This window comes from Pipistrellus kuhlii, unplaced genomic scaffold (genome assembly GCF_014108245.1).
Source record: "Pipistrellus kuhlii isolate mPipKuh1 unplaced genomic scaffold, mPipKuh1.p scaffold_m20_p_8, whole genome shotgun sequence".
Lineage (NCBI taxonomy): Eukaryota > Metazoa > Chordata > Mammalia > Chiroptera > Vespertilionidae > Pipistrellus > Pipistrellus kuhlii.
In genome coordinates, this window is record NW_023425584.1 from 250,001 (window position 1) to 269,270 (window position 19,270).

At 59.2% G+C, this 19,270-nt stretch overlaps 1 protein-coding gene across 6 annotated transcripts in view; it reads right to left on the reverse strand.

Annotated features, from left to right (window-relative positions):
* MAD1L1 (mitotic arrest deficient 1 like 1) overlaps positions 1 to 19,270 on the reverse strand; it is a 112,079-nt gene that overhangs the window by 80,255 nt on the left and 12,554 nt on the right. For 5 of the 6 annotated variants that reach the window (XM_045576926.1, XM_045576925.1, XM_045576924.1 and 2 more), the window contains 5 exons: positions 18,672 to 18,796; positions 17,523 to 17,604; positions 15,901 to 16,031; positions 15,595 to 15,709; positions 13,458 to 13,519 (listed from right to left, as the gene is read on the reverse strand). In XM_045576926.1, coding sequence (XP_045432882.1) covers positions 13,458 to 13,519; positions 15,595 to 15,709; positions 15,901 to 16,031; positions 17,523 to 17,604; positions 18,672 to 18,796 — 515 coding nt within the window. Of the gene's footprint in view, positions 1 to 13,457; positions 13,520 to 15,594; positions 15,710 to 15,900; positions 16,032 to 17,522; positions 17,605 to 18,671; positions 18,797 to 19,270 lie in introns of those variants that run through there. The other variant, XM_036423856.2, reaches the window with a different exon arrangement.

Below are 19,270 nucleotides of genomic sequence, written 5' to 3' on the forward strand. Positions count from 1 at the left end.
CCTGCTGTGCTGCTGACAATTACCTGAAAGAGAAGTTGGGGTGCTTCACTGGGCTGGAAAAACTTTAGCTGCATCAGAAAGCAGGACTAATTAAGCAAGTTTATTCTATATCTATAAAAGGTTAAGTTGACTCACACGTGTGATACATATAAAGATCTCACTGGCGCCAATCACACACGTGTGCTTCGATCTGTCATTGTCAATTGTGAATTTGGTTGACACTTCTGTTACAGAGAAAGGGCGGAGAGCGAAGTTAAAATATTTTTCTAATTAATTTCCTTTCAATGTGCACAGATTTGTGCATCGGGCCACTAGTATATATGTAAGAGTGAGTTTGTTTCTACTTTTAACGATACCAATGTGATCCAGAATTAGGATGAAGGTAGCTATTAATTATGAATCCATCTTTGGGACCAAAAGGGGAGACCCAGAGGCTACAATCATCCCCCTCCATCCTCCTCCTCAAAGGTAAGAGCCTGCACTACAGGGAGACGGGGGCAGCCACGTGCCCTCGAAAGGCCGCCGCCCGTGGGAGCTGGCGGAGGGTGCAGGCGGAGGAGTGAGGCTGAGCTCAGACTCCGTGGGAGCTGGCCCTCCGAGGAACAGTCTCAGACAAGCTGCCTTCGGAGGGAAAGAAGGCTGAGTCCCTCCCACCTGCCACGCCCCAAGGAAACGACAGGAAAGGATGCCATTAATACATTTACTTCAACTTTCCTTTCAATGGTGCTGAAAAGTCTATGCAAATCCAGCAGTAATTAGGTTTAAAAATTCCATTTCATGGAATAATCAGACTTCAAAAAACTCAATTTTAGTTTTAATCAGATTTTAACAAGGATATTAAGTCCGTTTCGTTTAGAAAGGGGGAAACTGTGAATTTAACACAGAATGTATTCAAGCTTAGCCCTGGGAGATAATTAAATAAAGCTAATTGGCAAGGGTTGTCAGGAAAGGGAAGCACTCCGCACCGAGACGGGACCTGACAGAGACCAGCACGCCTGCCTGTACCACCAGACGGCTCGGCTCCTGGCGCGGAGCAGGGGACACGAACGGAGCCAGGCGCCCGGCAGCGGGAGGAGGGCGCTGGGGAGCGGCAGGCTCACCCTCCGGAGGGGCTGCAGACACAAGAAGGGAACAGCTGACCAAGAGCGCTCGTCCCCGCTCCTGCACGGCAGCTGGCAGCTCCATCCCAGCTCCCTCGGTGGCCCAGCCATCAAGGGGGCGAGACTCGGCGCCCCCAGCCCAGCTCTGGTGGCCGCCCCTCACGGAAAGACGTCTTCCCTCCCAGAAGGAGCCCAGTCCTGCTCTGGCCCCGCCCGCCCTCAGCACCTGTGCCGTGACGACGCTCTGCTCTCTGTGCTGCCTTCCACTCGGGTCTGCCACGCAGTGATCGCTCAACAAATGCCTGTTAGTGGAACAGATGGGACTGCAACACCTGTTCTGGGAACTCGGCCACCAGAACGGAGACAAGACAGAAAGGAGAGTCTCTCAGCCCTGGGAGCCAATCCGCAAGGGACTCTGCCTTCTGCACTCTTCACTCAAGAGGAAGGTGCCTTGTCTTAACCGGTTTGGCTCGGTGGATCGAGTGTCAGCCTGCAGACTCAAGGGTCCTGGGTTCAATTCCAGTCAAGGGCACATCCCCCGTAGGGAGTATGCAGGAGGCAGCTGATCCATGTCTCTCATCGATGTTTCTAACACTATATCCCTCTCCCTTTCTGTATAAATTCAATAAGATACATTTTTTTAAAAAGGAGGAAGAAGAAGTTGCCTTCAGGGGCCTCCAGGCTTGCAGGGAGACTGTACAGCATGATCCCCACTCAACAGGTGCTGAATCCGGGACTCGGACACCTACTCAAGTCGGTTCCATTCCACACACCGCCCTCAAGCGCGGTGGCGTCCTGTGCACAGATGCTCCCAAACCAGACCTGGGAAGACAGCGACGCCGGATCCTGTGTTTGCACAAGCCACCGGGAAAGGAGGCGCTGCGGCTCTGAGATGGCTGGCCAGCCCTATACCCCGAAGCAGCGGTCACACCCGCTTTCAGATATCAAGGGTGACAGGGACCCTGTGGCACCTTCCTGACGGGGTCACAAGGGCCTGCTTGCCCTGGGCACGCCCAGTGTCAGCAGGGAGAGTGCCCACCTGGCCCAAAGGGAGGCCGCCCTGGTCCATGCTACATGCACAGAGACCTCCCGGCCACAGGCCCTAGCTCTTACTGCCTGACTCTCCCGGAAAAACTTGCCAGCCTTCACCCTACAGCCATTCCATCACAGGTGCCCATGTTCAGTGAAAAACAAGCCTCACCTGCTCAGCGGCTGAAACAAGAGAGAGGATGCTGACTGTTACCAAAAGTCCTTGTATCCTAAGACTCCAGGCTCGACAACTTGGTAGCGAGCCCTACTGGGCCATCTAGGACACTGCAGCTAAACCTTAATCCCATATAATAAGAGGAATAGGCTAATTACCCATTATGCCATGAGGCGTCACAACCGACAGCGTCACAAGCACAGACCTGCAGGAGGGTGGGGCAGTGAACTACAAGCAGGCAGCGGACAGCTGTGCGGGGGGTCAGAGGGGAAGGGGCAGCTACAGGAGGGCAGTAGCAAGCTACTGGTGCATGGATTTGTGCACAGGGCTACTAGTAAACAATGATAATGCCCACAGCAAAACACCAGTAATAGTTACCAGTGACTCTTCTCAGTTTACTAAAAACAAATCTAATTTTCCAAGAGTTAGTTCAACTTGAGCCTTCTCTCAAACCAGTGAGTGACAACTTCCCTATCCCAAAAGATGAGCAAGGCTGCATTCTGTAACTACAATCCTAATAAGATAAAAGATATGCCAAGACCTCACTGCAGTGAACACCAGCAACACAGGAAGAGCAAGTGCCAGGATGAGCACCTGGGAACAGAAAGCTGTGTCTAACAGTCCTCCACCTGGACTCCACCCACTGCCGGTTCAAGGTGGGCAGCAGCAGAGCTCTGAGACCACATGGCAGCAGACAGCGCCCACCCCACTGCGAAGGACTGCTGGTGCCACCAAACTGAAAAGTAGTTTCACATAATAAAGAATCTATACTAATAAAAGAGACAGATGCAAACTGACCGTACCTTTGTGACACCCACCAGCCAATCAGGAGTGGGTATGCAAATTAGCCCAACAAATATGGAGTGTTAATTTGCATACATAGGCACCAAGTGACTGGGAAGCTTACATTGTCGCCATGGCAACAATGCAGGCATTCCACACCACCCCAGCTGCTCCGGGCCTCTGGGCAGCGTGGGAAGCCGGGAAGGCGGCTCCAGGCGGAGCAAAGGTGGTGCCAGCAGCCAGGGGAAGGAAGGCCCATTTTTGCAGGAATCTTCATGCATCAGGCCTCTAGTTAATTGATAATCTTCTAACTCAGCTTCCTCCGCAAACAAGACAGTATTGGGGTACCCCTCAGAAGTTAAAACACCTTCCTCGCCCGATAATTACTGTCCCTCGCTGCCGCAGAGCCTCCCCCACGAAGAGCAAGTCTGAGCTGCAGAAGGTGCCCAGCCCGAGCAGAGGCAGGTCAGGCCGCAGGCTCCAGCTCTCCTCGGGAGTTCAGCTGGGAGCCATCAGGTCTTAAAGAGCTGCCGTCAGCGTCAGCGGATGGGCCTCCTGCCCGCATGTGCCTCGCGCTGCCGGGCTAAGTGGATAGGCAGCTCCCTGTCAGCAGCCCGGGAGTGCCAGCAGCAGACTGGCCTGCTCACAGAGATGCAGGACCAGCTGCATGGCGCCATGTGGCCAGCCAGATGGATGGAGCTTATGGAGGGCAGAGCCCACCATGGGCCAGGACCAGCCCAGCAACCCAACAAGGGCGCCATACACTGGCTGGACGACCCTGGCATCTCTGGTCCGCCCTGTGCCACGTGGAGCACCTCTCTGCTTCACCCACAGAGCTGGGAGGCGGGGCGAGTGAGATGCCGGCAAGAATGGGCTGGCGCGTTCTCGGGCAGTCACCCTGCAGGGCGACCGCAGCCTGGAAGGGTGTCCTGTCGGCCAGTGCAGGCCTCGTCAGAGCAGGGCTGTCCTACAACAAGCCCTGCGGCCTCTCGCAGCCACGCTGTCCAGCACGGAGGAAGGCTGGCCGTCTGCCACGTCATTTTCCACATCCAGAGAAGCACAGCCAAGGCCTGCCTCCCAGGGAGATGCTCCCGGAAAAGGCCACGCCGCATCGGCAGCCTGGCCTGAGGGGGCAGGCTGTCCCCGCGCAGTGAGGTCAGAGGCTGCACTCTGGGACTCCACAGCCCCAGAGCAGCCCAGCTGGCAGATGGCCAGTCCGCAGAGAAATGTGCAAAGAATAAATACGTGATTGATGTTTCCCCAAATCCCAGTCCTTCAGGAGAGGGTGGGGGTCGGGGGAGCAGGCACTCGCCTATAGAGGACAGGGAAGGACAGACTGGGAAGAGCCTGGCCTTGACCTGACACCTTGTCAGCTGCAGGCTTCCAGCAGGGAGAGCCACCCCCTCGCCCACTCTGCCCAGCCTGCAGCTTGACGGAAACTCCCAACCCCAGGCTCTGGCATTGCCCCAGCCTGACGGCACCTTCGTCTCTCGGGGAACACTCCCGCCCGCACTGCAGGCTCAGAAACCCGCAGCGTGTCGGAAAGCACGCACACCCAGCGGGCGTGCCTAGCCAAGGCCCAGGCCCTCTCTGCAAGTTCGGGAGGACGGAGACCCACCGATGGGTGTGCCCACCTGTCACCTCAGGATGCAGCCCCTTCTCAGCGTAACCCAAAACACCATCAGGATCTGCTCCCAGCCCCTTCTCCACGCACTCTGGCGAGCACCCCTGGGGACTGCGGGACATCTCAGCACACCCACTGCCTCCCGCTTGTGTCTGAACAAACCACTTCCTCTGCCTGAACATGCTCCCAGCCTCAGGCCAAGAACCAGCTGTTCCGGGGCCATGCCCCACACACCTGTGTGCTGGCTGCGGGGCCTGGGAGTGCTCAGAGCAGGCCCTGCCGACCTGCAGCTGTGTCCTGCGAGGACAATAAACACACAGAAAGCATTTCAGCTGGAGCTGGGAGGCCTGCACGATGGCTCTTCATTGGTTTAGCCACAACCCAGCACCCAGCACGTGCCTGACTGTAAAGCTCAGGAATGTCCCCTGGGAACAAAGCAGCCATCAGGGGGAGGTGGGGGAGGCCACGGAAGCAGCCCAGCCGGGCATCAGGCACACGGCTTCTCCCTGCCCCTCTGCTCTTCGCAGCAGCACTGCCTGCAGCTGCCACGGAAGGCGATGACCAGAAGCGATGACCGTGTAGGAATGCTGGCTCCTCGCACCCCCCTATCCCCCCACCCCCCGTGGCCAGCATCGGACGGCCGTGCACCTCCACCGCCACCTGTTCCAAAGCAGACTCTGTCGTAGCTGGTCAGCTACTTCAACTTTCACCATGTCTCCCCTCACGGCCCCAGGGACCCCCGGGCTTCTCCCAGCCCGCCCAGGCTGCTGTCTTGTCCTGGGTGCTCTCCTCGCCCCACCCCACGGGCTCAGCAGAACCCTCCCCTCTTCATCCCAAACGCTCCCTCAGCTTTCAGCCCAAGATGCCCTGGGGACCCTGCCCTGCCCAGTCAGAGAATGACAGTCGGACTGGTCTGCTGTCTGAACACTGACAACCAGCGAACAACGAGAAGCTGTGCTGCAACCCGAGGCATCAGCAAGCAGACCAGAGGGCGGGCGGGCTCTCGAGGACCCAGAAGGTAAAGCACTGCTCCCCCCGCCCGCTCCCTGTCTAAAGAAAACCAACCAAGACCAATTAAAAGGGACGGCGATGCTGACAGCTCCCGCCTCCCACGCACGGACAGCTCGGTGTGGACGGGCAGCATGGGGAGCCGGAGCGGCCGCGGTGCCGGGGTAATGAAGGGTGCAGTGGTCCGTGAGCTCCTGCAGGATGGCGCGCGCCCCTCGCTGTCCGCCTAATTGGCCTCACACATCAGGGAAACGAGTTCCCGTCGCCTGGCCAGCCTACAGCGCTTTTGGGAAACGTCCAGGTCGGCACTGTCGCCGCAGCCTCCGCTCCAGGTGACGGTCAGCAGTTTGGAGGCGGGGAGCAGGCAGGCTTCAGAGCCAGCAACCCCCCTGCCTCCCACCCCGCCCCGCCCCTCAGCAGCCCTCCAGCCCACGAGCTGGGCTCACACGGACAGACGATCACGCCTTCCAGCCTGACGGAAACCAGGCCAGACTCGGCAGAGGACAGAGCGTCCCTGCCACGGCCCGCCGGTTCCTCTAGGAAATGAGAGGCTTTTGGCAGAGGGACTCCACCCGCAGCCCGTCTCCCAGACAAGGTCCTCGCCGAAACCAAGCGCTCAGCCTGCTTCCTAACAGCCCCACACGAGCCCTGCCCTCACTGCCGGGGGTTCGCTGGGCCTCGACCTGTGAGTGCGCACTGCCCGGAGCGGGTGGCACCCACAGGATGGAAATGGGAGGAGCACGCTCCCGCTCCAGGCCATTGGCACTGTCTCCACTTCAAAGGCCTCTTCTGAGTAAAACTTCTCCGCCTAAGAATTTACCCAACCGACCCAGCACTGCTTAGCGGAGAACTAACACACACACACACACCCCGGAAACCACCGACATGGCCAACAGGGGGCCTGAGGGGCCGCAGGACTCACCCACACTGCGGAGCGCTTGCCAGCGTAACCGCCCAGCCACGGTGCAGCTGCCAAAACCCGGCAAAGACTAAGGGCACGCGAGTGCAGGGCAGCATTGCAGTGTGAGCCCACCTAAAGGGGTGCATGGCGCTCGCAGGTGCACCCGCATTCTAGAAAGATGCACCAGGATTCACCAGCATTGCCTACAGGCTGCACGGGTGAGAGCAGTCTGCCCTGCTGCCAACCTCGGGGGGCACCTCTCAGCCCCATTCTCCACGGAGGGCACCCCAGGCATGTGACCACTACAGCATGTGACAGGCCAGGGCGCTGTGACAGGCCCGCTGGCGAGGCGAGATGGGGGATGAAGACGCCACTTTTTCTATCAGCCAGGCGCTCCCTCCACTGTCTCTATCAGCCGCAGGAAATGGCTGCCCTGTGAGCCCCTGCCACTGGCTCCAGGTCCCCGAGTGCAGGCGAGCTGGCAGAGCCTGGGCTGCCCGTGGCCTTGGACAAGCTCAGGGATGGGCTCCTTCTCAGAGTGAAGGTTTAAGCAGCACCCGCCCGGCCCGGTGCTCAGTGGCTACATGTCGACCTGCGGCCAGGGAGCTGGCAGCTGCAGTGCTCCCCGCGGGCCGCATGCTCCTGGGAAGACGGGCCGAGCACCTCTCCCCTCCTCACTCGCATTCCCATCTTTCCGCCACTAGTAACGTCGTTCGTCTCTTGCCACGGCTCACACCTGGTCTTCCTACTGATGGTCCGGCGCCCCAGCTGCGCCACGCGCACTCGGCCTCCATCACGCACACCTGCAAAGGCTTCCTCGGCCGCAGCGTGCCTCTTCTCCTCAAGTCCTCTGAGAGCAAAGGCTTCAAATGTGGGTGAACTCCACCGTCCCCGTTTTCCACTGGTGGTTGTGTTTTGGGGTTCTGGGGACTCTGGTTTGCACCCTGAGGTCTGCCCGGCGGGAGTGCCCCGGGGTCCCCCTGGCCCAGCACCGGGCATTGAAAAGAGTCTCCCACCGAACTGCCACCTCGCCCTCCTGGGACTCCATCACCTCTCCCTCGTGGGCGTTCCTGACCTCCCCTGCTCCGCTGAGCGCAGGTCTCTCGCACCGGGCTAGGGGCGTGGTGACGCGGTTCCGGTGTGTCCTGAACCAGCCGCTGTGAGCCCTGCACCATGCTTTTCCAGACGCTGAGCCATTCCCGTCCCTGGTCGTTTCTCTGGAAGTTTCAGAATCGGTTTGTCGATTTCTGTCAAAAAGCCCGCTGGGACTTTAACTGGGGGCACGTGTGGAGCCATTTCAGCACACTGACCTCCTGACAGGCTGAGTGTCAAGTCACGGAATCAATGCCTCCCTCCACTTATCTTACCCCTAGGTTATCTGTAATTTCTCTCAGCAGCCTCTTCCAAGTGTCAGGGAACAGATCTTACAGACGGTGTGCACTCATCCCGGAGGACTGCGTGTTTCTGGGTAACGCGATGCACTTCCCTGTGCTGCTGCCAGGACACAGAAACTGAATCAATGTACGTGCTTCCTCGGGTCCTGTGACCCTGCTAAGCTCATGTAGGCAGGAGCTTATTATCGATTCTGTGGGATTTCCTGCATCAATACCTCCTCACCTCCAAGCACAGACAGGCTTCTTCTTCCTCTGCCAGCGGGGCCCTGCCCGCTCCCCATCCCCCCGCGGCACTGCTCGGGGGCCCTCCTCACACAGAAGCACGGCCCCACCCAGCTCGCCTGGCAGCACCCGCCCGCCAGCGCCACAGGCTGCTGTTCAGATCCTGCTTCTGCGCCTCTGAGGCGGCCGGCGGCCCCTCTTCCACGGTGACGGGAGTGCACTAACACCCAAGGACAAGCACCTCACTCCGGCGAACTGTCCTCCGTTTGCCTACCAGCCTCTCGGTTACTCCATTCCCCAGTGCCCCAAGCATCCTGCCTAGGTGGCACAGACACGTCGAAGAGTGCCCCCTGGTGCCCACCTTCATCCAGTGCTTCAAATCATTCCCCATCAGCCCACACTGCTCCGAGGCACGGCCCAGCCCTTCACAGATGGCATGCCGCCCCCTCCACACCCGTCCCCTCCGCACTGCTGCCACGGAATACGCAGGCCCCTTCACAGCCTGGGACAGAGCACCCATACCAGACTCGCCTCCGTCCTCCCCATCGGCACCCACCTGGCACGGCCTGTGCCCATTCCCTCACACCCACACTGAGGCAAAGATGAGGCCCACCTGCCTGGCCCCGGCCAGGGGCTGGAGACAGGTGTCGGCATCCCCATGGCGGACAAGCTGCTCCGGCAGATGCGGGGCTCCCCTCCAGGTCAACATGGTTACCCACCAGCCAACACGCCACCCCAGTACCTCTGGGCTCCTCGGGATGTAAGAAATCCCAAGTGGGAGGAGAGTGACCAGTCCTGCCCTCCTGAGCACATTTCTTTGTGGACACCTTGGGGATGTGGGCTCTCCAGGCCATCTGTCCCTGCAAACCTAGGGGGGGGGGGGGTCCGGCCCAGAGGCGCTCCACACGGAGAAGGCTCGCTCAGAACTCGGACTCCAGACCCCAGGGGTGCAGCAGTGTCAAGGGGCTGGTCAAGAACAGAGCTGGTGCCCCTATGTTCATAGCAGCACAATCTACAATCGCTAAGATCTGGAAACAGCCTAGGTGCCCATCAGCAGATGATTGGATCAGAAAACTATGGTACATCTACACAATGGAATACTATGCTGCCATAAAACAGAAGGAATTCTTATAATTTGCAGCAACCTGGATAGAACTGGAGAACATCATGCTGAGTGAAATAAGCCAATCAATGAAAGAAAAACACCACATGATCTCACTCATTTATGGATAATAAAGAACATTATAAACTGATGAACAAAAAGATAGATACAGAGACAGTAAAGCAACAAACAGACTGTCAAATTACAGCGGGGAGGGGAGGGAGATATGGGGGAGATAAGAGCTCAACCGACGGACTTGTATGCGTGCATATAAGTACAACCAACGGACACAAAACTCTGGGGAGAGAGGGCATGTATGGGAGTGGGGGGGGCAATGGTAAGATGTGTACATATATAATACCTTAATAAAAAATAAAAATTAAAAAAAGAACAGAGCAGGTGGCCCTGAGGAGTGGCTCAATGGGCTGGGCATCATCCCATGCACCAAAAGGTCACCGGTTTGATTCCCGGTCAGGGCACATACCCAAGATGCAGGTTCAATCCCCCATCAGGTTGGGTGAGGGCGGCAACGGATCAGTGTTTCTCTTTCCCTCTCCCTTCCTCTCTCTCTAAAATCAATAAGAACATGTTAAAAACATAAAAAGAACAGAGCAGGTAGGACAGTCAACAATGAACCGGTGGCCACCCAAAGGCAGGCAGGAACTGTCAGACGGCAGACCACCCGCCACTCCCACACAACCAAACCAGGTTTTGGCAAGGAAGTCGCCTGGGAGCTGGCAATGGGCCAGGAGGAGCCGCAGGCCTAAACTCAGGGCAGCTCCAGGGCGGGGGGGCGGGGGTTGACAGCTCTCAAAAACCCACAGAGGCACTGGACACAGGCCAGAACCTGGGCTCATGACATGCCCCAAATGAGTGGTCTCGGTCCCAAAATTATGACAGCACCTTCACAGGAAAGCTAAACAGACTCAAGCCCAGCAGGCCGAGCCGAAATGCCCTCCAGCCCCTCGAATCCCTGGTTCGGGGCGTCTCCCAAACCCCAACTTGCTGCCGGCAGAGCTGCTGATCATGCTTTAGGGTAGTGGGTCCTGAACTGGCACGCAAAGTCGTGTCTACCCACACACATGCAAACATGCGTTGTCATGAGGAGAAAGTCTGTGAATTGATCAAACTCTCAAAGACCCATGAGCCCTGCTGGGAACCCAATGTTTTAGAAAAGCCTTTCCATTAGGGATGTGGGAGCAGCGGCACAGAGACCACACCACACATGGGGGCCAACCTGGGCCAGACATCCACCCACCTTGGCAGGCTCTGAGCATCCCTGCGCCATGTCTGCGCACGGAACCCGCATGGCTGACCCCACCCCCACCACCAGGTGGCATCACGCTCAGCACACACCTCCCAGACAGGGCCGGTCTCCCCTCTGACGCCCTCCTGCAGGGACCCCACGTGTCCCGTCCTGCATCCTGCTGTCATTTCCACCTCCGCACTCAGTGCCATCAATAAGGGCTCCCTGCTCAGAGTCTCTAAGTGCCAAAAAGTAGCAAAAAGATGGCCAGCCCCTCTTCACAGCGTTCAATGTCACCCCAAGACTCAAGTCTAGCACGTGGACAGGCTGACCGCTGGGCCAGTTCAGCCCAGGAGTCTACATTTTTGCCAAACTCCCAGGTGGCTCTGGTGACGGCATCCTCAGAGCACGGCTCTGAGGCCACGGCCTGCTCCACGACAACAGACCCACTCCAGGGGGGCGCGCACCGAGGAGGTGAAGGCCTGCCCCCGAGGAGGGGACAGGGGAGGTGAGGAGCGGAGGTCCCCGAGGGGCCCAGAGGTGGCCCAGACACAATAACCAGAGCGCGGGAGCGAGCGCCAGGCCTCCCGCGGGGAGGATCTCCTGCCTCCGCGAAGGCAGCCTCCCAGGTGAGGCAGCTCTAAGGCACAGTCTTTAACCCAGGAGCGCCAGGAGCAAGCACTGCATTCCCTTCCCAGCGAGGGGAAAACTGGGCCGATAGGAGCAGGGAGCGGCTGCCCTTCCCTCCTGGCCCCGGAGCCCAGAACACCTGGCCGATGCGCGGCTGTGCGCAGCCTGGGCCTGACGCTGTGGCCGGGGCCCGCTGGGCGCTCAGCAGGCTGGAGTCACCCACCGCCGGGGCCTCTGATCTCCCGCACAAGAGAGAAGTCACGGAGGTTTCTCTCCTGACGAGTGCGCCTGAGGCAGAAGGGGAGCTTTCGGGTGAGTTAATAAGCCAGAGAACAGGAGGAAGCATGAGACACGTGGGCCCTGCTGGGCCGCCCTCTGTGAGTATGAGTCCTGCAGGTGGAGTTCAAGAGGAAACAGCAGCCCCGTCTGTGCTCTGACTCAGAGACGAAAGGAAACCGAGGAGACCTGCGAGGGGCGGACAGCTGGAGCCCGTCATGCCAGCGGGAGCAGCTGCGGCTGAGAGCAGCGATCCCCGGCAATCACAGGCAGCTCGCTAACAGGCTCCGCCCTCGGCCAGCCTCCAGGAGACACTGGGAAACTAAGGCTGCAGACCAAGAGCAGGTGCACAGCACGAGGCTCCCTAACACCACAGGCCCTGCCCGGACAGCAGGCAATCCAGATGACCAGCCTTCTGCCCCCCGCCCCCCCCCCCGCCAGAAGGGGGCAGCGAGGCAGACAGGGCTTTGGGGGTGCCAGGACCCGGGCAGCAGTAGCAGAGCAAGGCTGGAGGAAGGACAGCTGGGGTAAAGATGCCGTCCTGCCCATCAGAGGACCAGGCCCAGCTCAGCCCCTCAAGCTGTGCCCGAGAGGGCCACCCCACAGCCCCAGCAGCTGCCACTCCACCTCCTGCCGCGCCTGCTGGCAGGCACTAGGTCCACCGACAAGGAGGGGAAGCCGCTGCAAGGGCCTGACTCACATGTGTCAAACACAAGGCCCGCGGGCCAAATCCGTCCCGCCAGGCCTTGCAATGTGGCCCGCACCGCGCTGTCATCACTGCACTCCGCTGCGTTTCCATCACAATGACAGTTTATGACTGTTCAGTAAACCATTCGGCCCGCGATTTAGGCTGGATTTTAGATTTTGGCCCCTTCTCTGATTGAGTTCGACACCCCTAGGACTGGACAACAACCCTCTGTCACCGTGTTTTCCTTCTCACCCTGAACACTCAGCCCACTGCTCCTCACCACGAGCACCTAACAGGCCTGAGCTCCCAGAAACAACCACGTCCTCAGTCCATACAAGAGAAAGTCCCTCGCCGGGACCGGTTTGGCTCAGTGGATAGAGCGTCGGCCTGTGGACTGAAAGGTCCCGGGTTCGATTCCGGGCAAGGGCATATATCTTGGTTGCGGGCACATCCCCAGTAGGGGGTGTGCAAGAGGCAGCTGATAGATGATTCTCTCTCTCATCGATGTTTCTAACTTTCTATCCCTCTTTCTTCATCTCTGTGAAAAATCAATATATTTAATAAAAAAAAAAAAAGAGAGCCGAGACCGGTTTGGCTCAATGGATAGAGTGTCGGCTTGGGGACTGAAGGGTCCCGGGTTCGATTCCGGTCAAGGGCATGTACCTTGGTTGCGGGCATATCCCCAGTAGGGGGTGTGCAAGAGGCAGCTGATCGATGACTCTCTCTCATCGATGTTTCTAACTCTCTCTCTCTCTCTCTCCCTTCTTCTCTGTACAAAATCAATAAAATAAAAATTAAAAAAAATAAAATAAAATAAAATAAAAAAATAAAAAAAAAAAAAGAGAGAAAGTCCCTCAATCCAGCCCCACAATGCAGCCAAACACCGGCCCCTCCTGGCTGTGCGTGCGCAGACTTGTTCCAGCCTAAACCATTTACTGCGAACACTGGATCACACGCTGGGAGCTTGCTGGTTCTCAGCAGGACCCGGGTGGGGCCAGGGTGAGGGGGGAAGAAGGCGCAGCACGTGAGGGCAGGTGCCGAGGGCAGACGTCACACATGACCGCGGTGAGCAGCTGGTCAGCTAAGCCACCCCCGTGTCCAGCCCTGCCCCGCCTCGTTTCCACGTGAGGATGCTATGCAGACCTGGCAGGGAGGGGCACCGACTTCCTGAGCCGCCGCTGCCAGGGCCTCTGCTGGAGAGGGTGGGAGGCTGGGCCCGCCTGCCAAAGGCGCTAGCTCCACCGAGAAGGGGACACGGGCGCCAGGCCCCTCCGCCTACCTGATGCTCAAGCCCGTGCTCTGGTCCAGTCGCTCCCAGCTCTGCAGCTTCGCCAGCAGCCTCTGCAAAGACACGGAGGGTAGAACCCAGAGCACCAGGCCCCCACCATCTCCTCTGCAAGGGCTTCCCAGCCCTCCTGCTCTCCCTTCACCCCACGCCCACCTATGTCTCCCCCCACCGAGCGCCCACTGATTTCCACACCAACCGCCACCCCACAAAGCCGACAGCAATGCTGAGGCTGCCTCCTCCTCAGAGCACGGTGGGACGTCCGCCGGAGGCCGCAGCGCTGGGGCTGCCCTGCCTCGGCAACCGTAAGCGGGACTCAGAGTTCAGTAAGTCTGGGAGCTTTTGCAGACCAACGTGATTCCTAAGCTGGTCACTGGATGTGGCGGCGAGTGATGTGATAAACACCCAATGGCCTTGGTAGAGGAGGGGTCCCACCCCCGCTCCAGAGGGCCCTGCCCTTGGCCCGAGCTAAACCAGAAGCGCACCACCCCTGCTCCAAAGCAGACGGCTGCTTCCCAATCACTGACTCCACTGCATGCTTCACTCGCTCCCTCCTGGTCCCACACGTCCTGTCGGAGCCAGCGGTGAGAGGAGGGGGGTCGGGGGACGGCCTGCTGGTGGTCCTGTAGTTGGCTGAGCCCACAAGCCCTGCTGCCTCACTCCATCTTCCAGGGGCTCTCAGGACCCCCAGCCACAGGGCAGACGAACTAAGCCCTAGAACCAAACCCCTCCCCCTGACATCGCCAGGCCCCACGGCCCCACAGCAGGAGGGAGCCAGCCCCGAGAACAGGAGGTGGAGGTGGCACCTCCCCTGCCCAGCACCCCCACAGGCTGGCTTGCCCTGTTTCACCAGCTGCTCCTCACAAAGGTAACCAATGTGAGGGCGGACCCAGGCCTCTGACCTGCCGCCTGCACCTGGAGCCAAGCACAGGGCTCTGAGTGCATTCCCTCCTCACTCAGGTATCCCGAGCCCCTACTAGTGCCAGGTGAGGCTTGGCTAGCACTTTCAGCCCCACAGCCAACACGGTTATTCCTCATCATACAGGTGAACAGAGAGGTTAAATAACTTGCCCAGGGTCACACAGCTAGCAAGCTTGCATGCCAGGTTTAAACTAGGCGTGTGATTCTAGAGCCAAAATCTTAACCAATTTCAAAATAAACTCTGTCCAGAAAAGAAACTGCTCAGCTCCAGAGCTGTCTTTTCAGGCCAAGTGCCTACAAGAGCCAGCACCTGAGAGGCGCTCTGCCCAGCCCCCGGGACGCCTGCGGCTGGCCCGGACCCCTGTGGGCCCAGCAGGATTCAGTGGTCTGGGACTCTGAGGGGAGAGCACCACACCATTCTCACCCTCTGAGCCTGGGCAGTGGTGGCACCGTTTGTGCTGCAAACCAGAGCGGCGGGCGACAGAGTGCCGCCACAGGAAGCAGGCGGGACAGAAGGACCCGGGCCAGGAGCCGGAGGCCTAAGTTTTGCTCCAAACTCATGAGCACTGGACAACACAGAGTTTCTGGGAACCTGTCCCACAGGATTGGCACGTTTCCAGCACCGACAACTTCCATTGTCTCACAAACGCCGCCATGATCCCGACAGCGGACACGGGGAATACTCAGCACAGGTGCCTGCAAGTTCTTCCACATCTCACACGCGACAACCTTCCTTTCAGACACCATCTGTGTCAGGGTTCCCGTTACTACGGTGGCCAGACATGCACAGATGGACGACCTCGGAGCCAGTAGTTCACTAGTCTGAGCCCAGGCCTCACCGGGCTACAATCCAGGTGGCAGCAGGAGGCTCTCAGGAAAGAATCCACTCCTCCTTTCCCAGCTCCCAGAGGTGCCTACAGTCCTTGGCTCATGGCCACTTCCTCCATCTGCAGTGCCACCAGCAGTGGGCAGGTGAATCCTGACAATCGCGCCAACCTCCTCAGCCTCCTCTTGCCCACACAGGTCCCTGTGGCCACACTGGCCAGCTGGCCAGCACCCTTAGTCCCCTCTACCACCTATGAGAACAGACTCGCCATTCTGGGGGTCAGGATAGGGCCGTCTTAGAACCAGCGCCTGACCACCACACCAGCACAGCAGCCAGACTCCCCCAGCAGCCAGGCCTCCCCCAGGAAGTAGCTCAGGCCCTCACCTCCTTCTCCAGCTCCAGGTCAACCAAGTTTTCCTGCATCTTCTCCTGACGGCTCAGCTTCCGCTGCAGCCCCTCCACTTCTTCCCTGAGCAGCCCGTTGGTCTCTCGCATCTCCCTGAGGGGCAGAGGTAAAGTCACTCACACGCCATGTGGCCTGGGGACGAGCCCAGGAGCCCAGGAGCACTGGGCTGCACACCGGTACCCCTGAGAACTAACCCATGGAGGCTACCACCCACCACCTACACCCGTCCCACCCTGCGCCCGCCCCCCGGCCTGCGCCCGCCCCACGGCCTGCACCTGACTCACCGCAGGTACGCATTTTCCTCCTTCAGCTGCTTCAGCTCCCGCTCCATCTTGGGCAACCGCACCAGCTCAGATTTCATGTTCTTCACAATCGCAGAATCCTGCTCCTGCAGGAACAGCTTCTGCTCCAAATCCTGGTTGAGGCAGGGACAGAGGGAGAACGTCACGGACCATACTGCCCCAGGTCTTCAGCGACCTCCGTGACCCAGTCCCCTTCTCCGGAAAGCCTCCCTGCCTGCCCGGCCTGCCTCTGTGCTGGGGCTCCGCGCTCACCCTGGGAAGTGCCCACAGTTCACCCCAGGCCAGTGCCCCCGTGCTGGGCTGTGCTGCCCTCCGAGGCGGGAGCCAAAGACATGTCAGGCCCGAGGACACTCAGCAAAGCCCTGAACACACACCAGAACCACCTCTCCCCGTGCGGCCTGCTCCTGCTGCTCTGACACAGCTAACACCGCGTCCTTCCACGGAGGACGCCCTCCTCACATCTCTAGTCCCTCAGGACTCTCGGAGACAGCTGGCACATGAGGGACAAGTCACAACACAGCTACAAGTCTGAGACCAGGACCACATCAGTCAGCCATTCAGCAAACACCAACACGCACGGGGCCTCTCTGCATTTCTTATGGTTCTCGTGGGCCTTATCTGCAGCATATCCTACAGAATAAAAGGCTAATATGCAAATGAGCGAATGGTGGAATGGCCAGTCACTATGATGTGCACTGACTACCAGGGGGCACTCAACACAGGAGCTGCCCCCTGGCGGTCAGCGCACTCCCAGAGGGGAGCACCGCTCAGCCAGAAGCCGGGCTCAGGGCTGGCGAGCACAGTGGCAGTGGTGGGAGTCTCTCCAGCCTCCGGACAATGCTAAGGATGTCCGCCTGATGGCTCAGTGGGCCTAAGCTATCATCCCCCAGGGCTCCCAAACTGCGAGAGGGCACAGGCCAGACTGAGGGGACGCCCCCCCTTAGTGCATGAATTTCACACACCAGGTCTCTAGTAAAAATGTATTTTTTTTAAAAAGAGAGAGGTAGTGGGGATGTATGAAGTGGAAAGGGTGGGGAGAAGGCTGGGAGGAGAGACAGGTAAGCACAGTAGCCACAGAGAACAGCCTGTGAAAGACCAGGCAGAGCAGGGAGGCGAGGAGCTGATGGAGTGGAACAGCCGGGGAGGGAGCAGACAGGGCGGAGCAGGGAGGCAGCGGGAGGCAGCCCAGGGGGCGGGGCACAGAGGGTGGATGTCACGCTCGAGGGCAGCGGCCTCCCTGGCGCTGCCGTCACTGTCTGCCTGGCAGGGTCCTCCCTCAGTGAAGCAGCACAGCCGAACGTCAGAGCCGGGCGCCTGCCCCGTGACGGATCCCCTCCCGCTCACACCACCTGACTATCCCATGTTCCCTTCCTTCCTGTGTCCCATCCTGGGAGTGAGCGTGTCTCTTCCCTGTGGATCCCTGCCAGCTAGCACAGCCTGGCACACGATTAGACGGTCATTGTAAATGACACCGGGGCACAGCAGCCACTGTCCCCTATGCCATGAGCACAGCCCAGAGCAGAAACACCTACGGGCGGAAAAGGGGCTGAACCACCACTGGGACACGTACGACATGGTCCAGGGACTGAAACGGAGCAACTCACCTTGATTTTCTGCTCCTGCTCCGCCCTGGCTTCCTGGCCAGCCTGGAGTTCCTGGATCTTCTGATTAGCTTCCTGCCATTTTCTGTGAAGAGAAAAGTAGATCACATGCAGAATGTGGTATGTAATGGCAGGACAGAGTGGAGTGTCCCAGACCCATACTGTCCCAGGTCTTCAACAGTCCCCTTACCCTAAAGCTCTTTAGTGCAGACACATGTATGCACACTCACACGCATGCACGCACACATACTTGTACGCACATGCACTCACACACATCCACATACATACATGCACACATATCCTGCCCACACGCCCCTCAGGGACAGCTCGAGTCTGGATGCTAATCCCTGCCAGTGCCTCGGGGGCCTGTCTCCTTAGGATAGACCACCAGCCAGATCCCTTCTGCTGCAGCATCCCATTCTCCAGCCCCCAGCTGCTCACACAGCAGCAGCTCTGGCTACTGGCCCTGGCACAGTCACCATGGGGACCCACTCCTGGCGGATCGTGACTCCGCCAAGTAGCCACAACTCTCCTCGGCAACATCTGCGAAGACAAAGGCCAAATTCTTCAGGAGTCTCAGGCCTCTGACCCCAACTCCTCCAGTGAGTTTTCCCTCTCCTGCCTTTGCTCAGAAAGCCGTCTGCGGAATGTCCTTTACCATCCGCCTCCCACCGGCTGCAGATGTCCACCGTGACCAGGAGGTCAGGGTTCAATTCCAGGTCAGGGCATGTGCCCGGGTTATGGGCTCGATCCCCAGTGGGGGGCGTGCAGGAGGCAGTCCACCAATGATTCTCTCTCATCATTGATGTTTCTCTCTCTCTCTCCCTTTCCCTTCCTCTCTGGAAAAAAAAAAACAAAAAAAACCAAGCTCCAATGCAACATCTTCTCCGAAGTTCCCTCCGTGGCTACTCCCTCCTCATCCTCAGGACACTGGAACTGACACTCTGTTCTGACACTGTATGTGGCCCTGGCCTCAGAGGCCTCAGGGTCTGTCCCCAGGAGCCTTGGGGCTCTGGGACCCACACCACCCGTGGAGGCTGGCTGCACCCGTAGGGGGTGCAGGGCAAGCCTGTATCGTCCACATAGTTCACGTCGGCCACCCGGCTCAGCCCTGCCCACAGCGGCAGGGGCGCAGGCGCCACACGCACTCACCTGAGCTGCAGCTCCAGCTGCTCCTGCAGCTCCTGCTTCTCGGACTCCAGGCCCTTCAGCTGCATCTCCTGGTTCATCACGGTCCACTGCAGCTCCGAGACCCTGCCCTTCAACTCGCTGATGGTCTGAGCGGGAGAGCACAGCGTCCCCTGAGGCCACCGCACGCGGGTGCCGGCAGCCTCCGCAGAGAAGAGGTTCAAGGCCCTCACCCCACTCCCGAAACAGCGACAGAACCACCTGCTCCTTCAGAGGAGTGACCAGAAGCCCCAGAGCACCCGCCAAGCCAACCGTGAGTCTCCCAGGAGCCCACAGGAGAGGCTGGGTCACATGGCAACAGCCTCAGGAGCAAGGACTGCTGCCCGCCATGACAGGCCCCAGCCTCACACCCCCATGACAGCCCTTCCCACGAAGCATCCACACACCACATCCCATCACCTCACACCCTCCCCAGTCCCTGGTGTGCTCTGCACAGCCCTCCCTGCACACCCTGCCCCCTCCCCCTGCCTGGAGCTCCTTCCTAACCCAGCGAGCCATCACCCACTGTGCTGAAGAAGCCACTGGGAGCCACAGCCAGGCGCCCCCAAGACACCGGACATGGG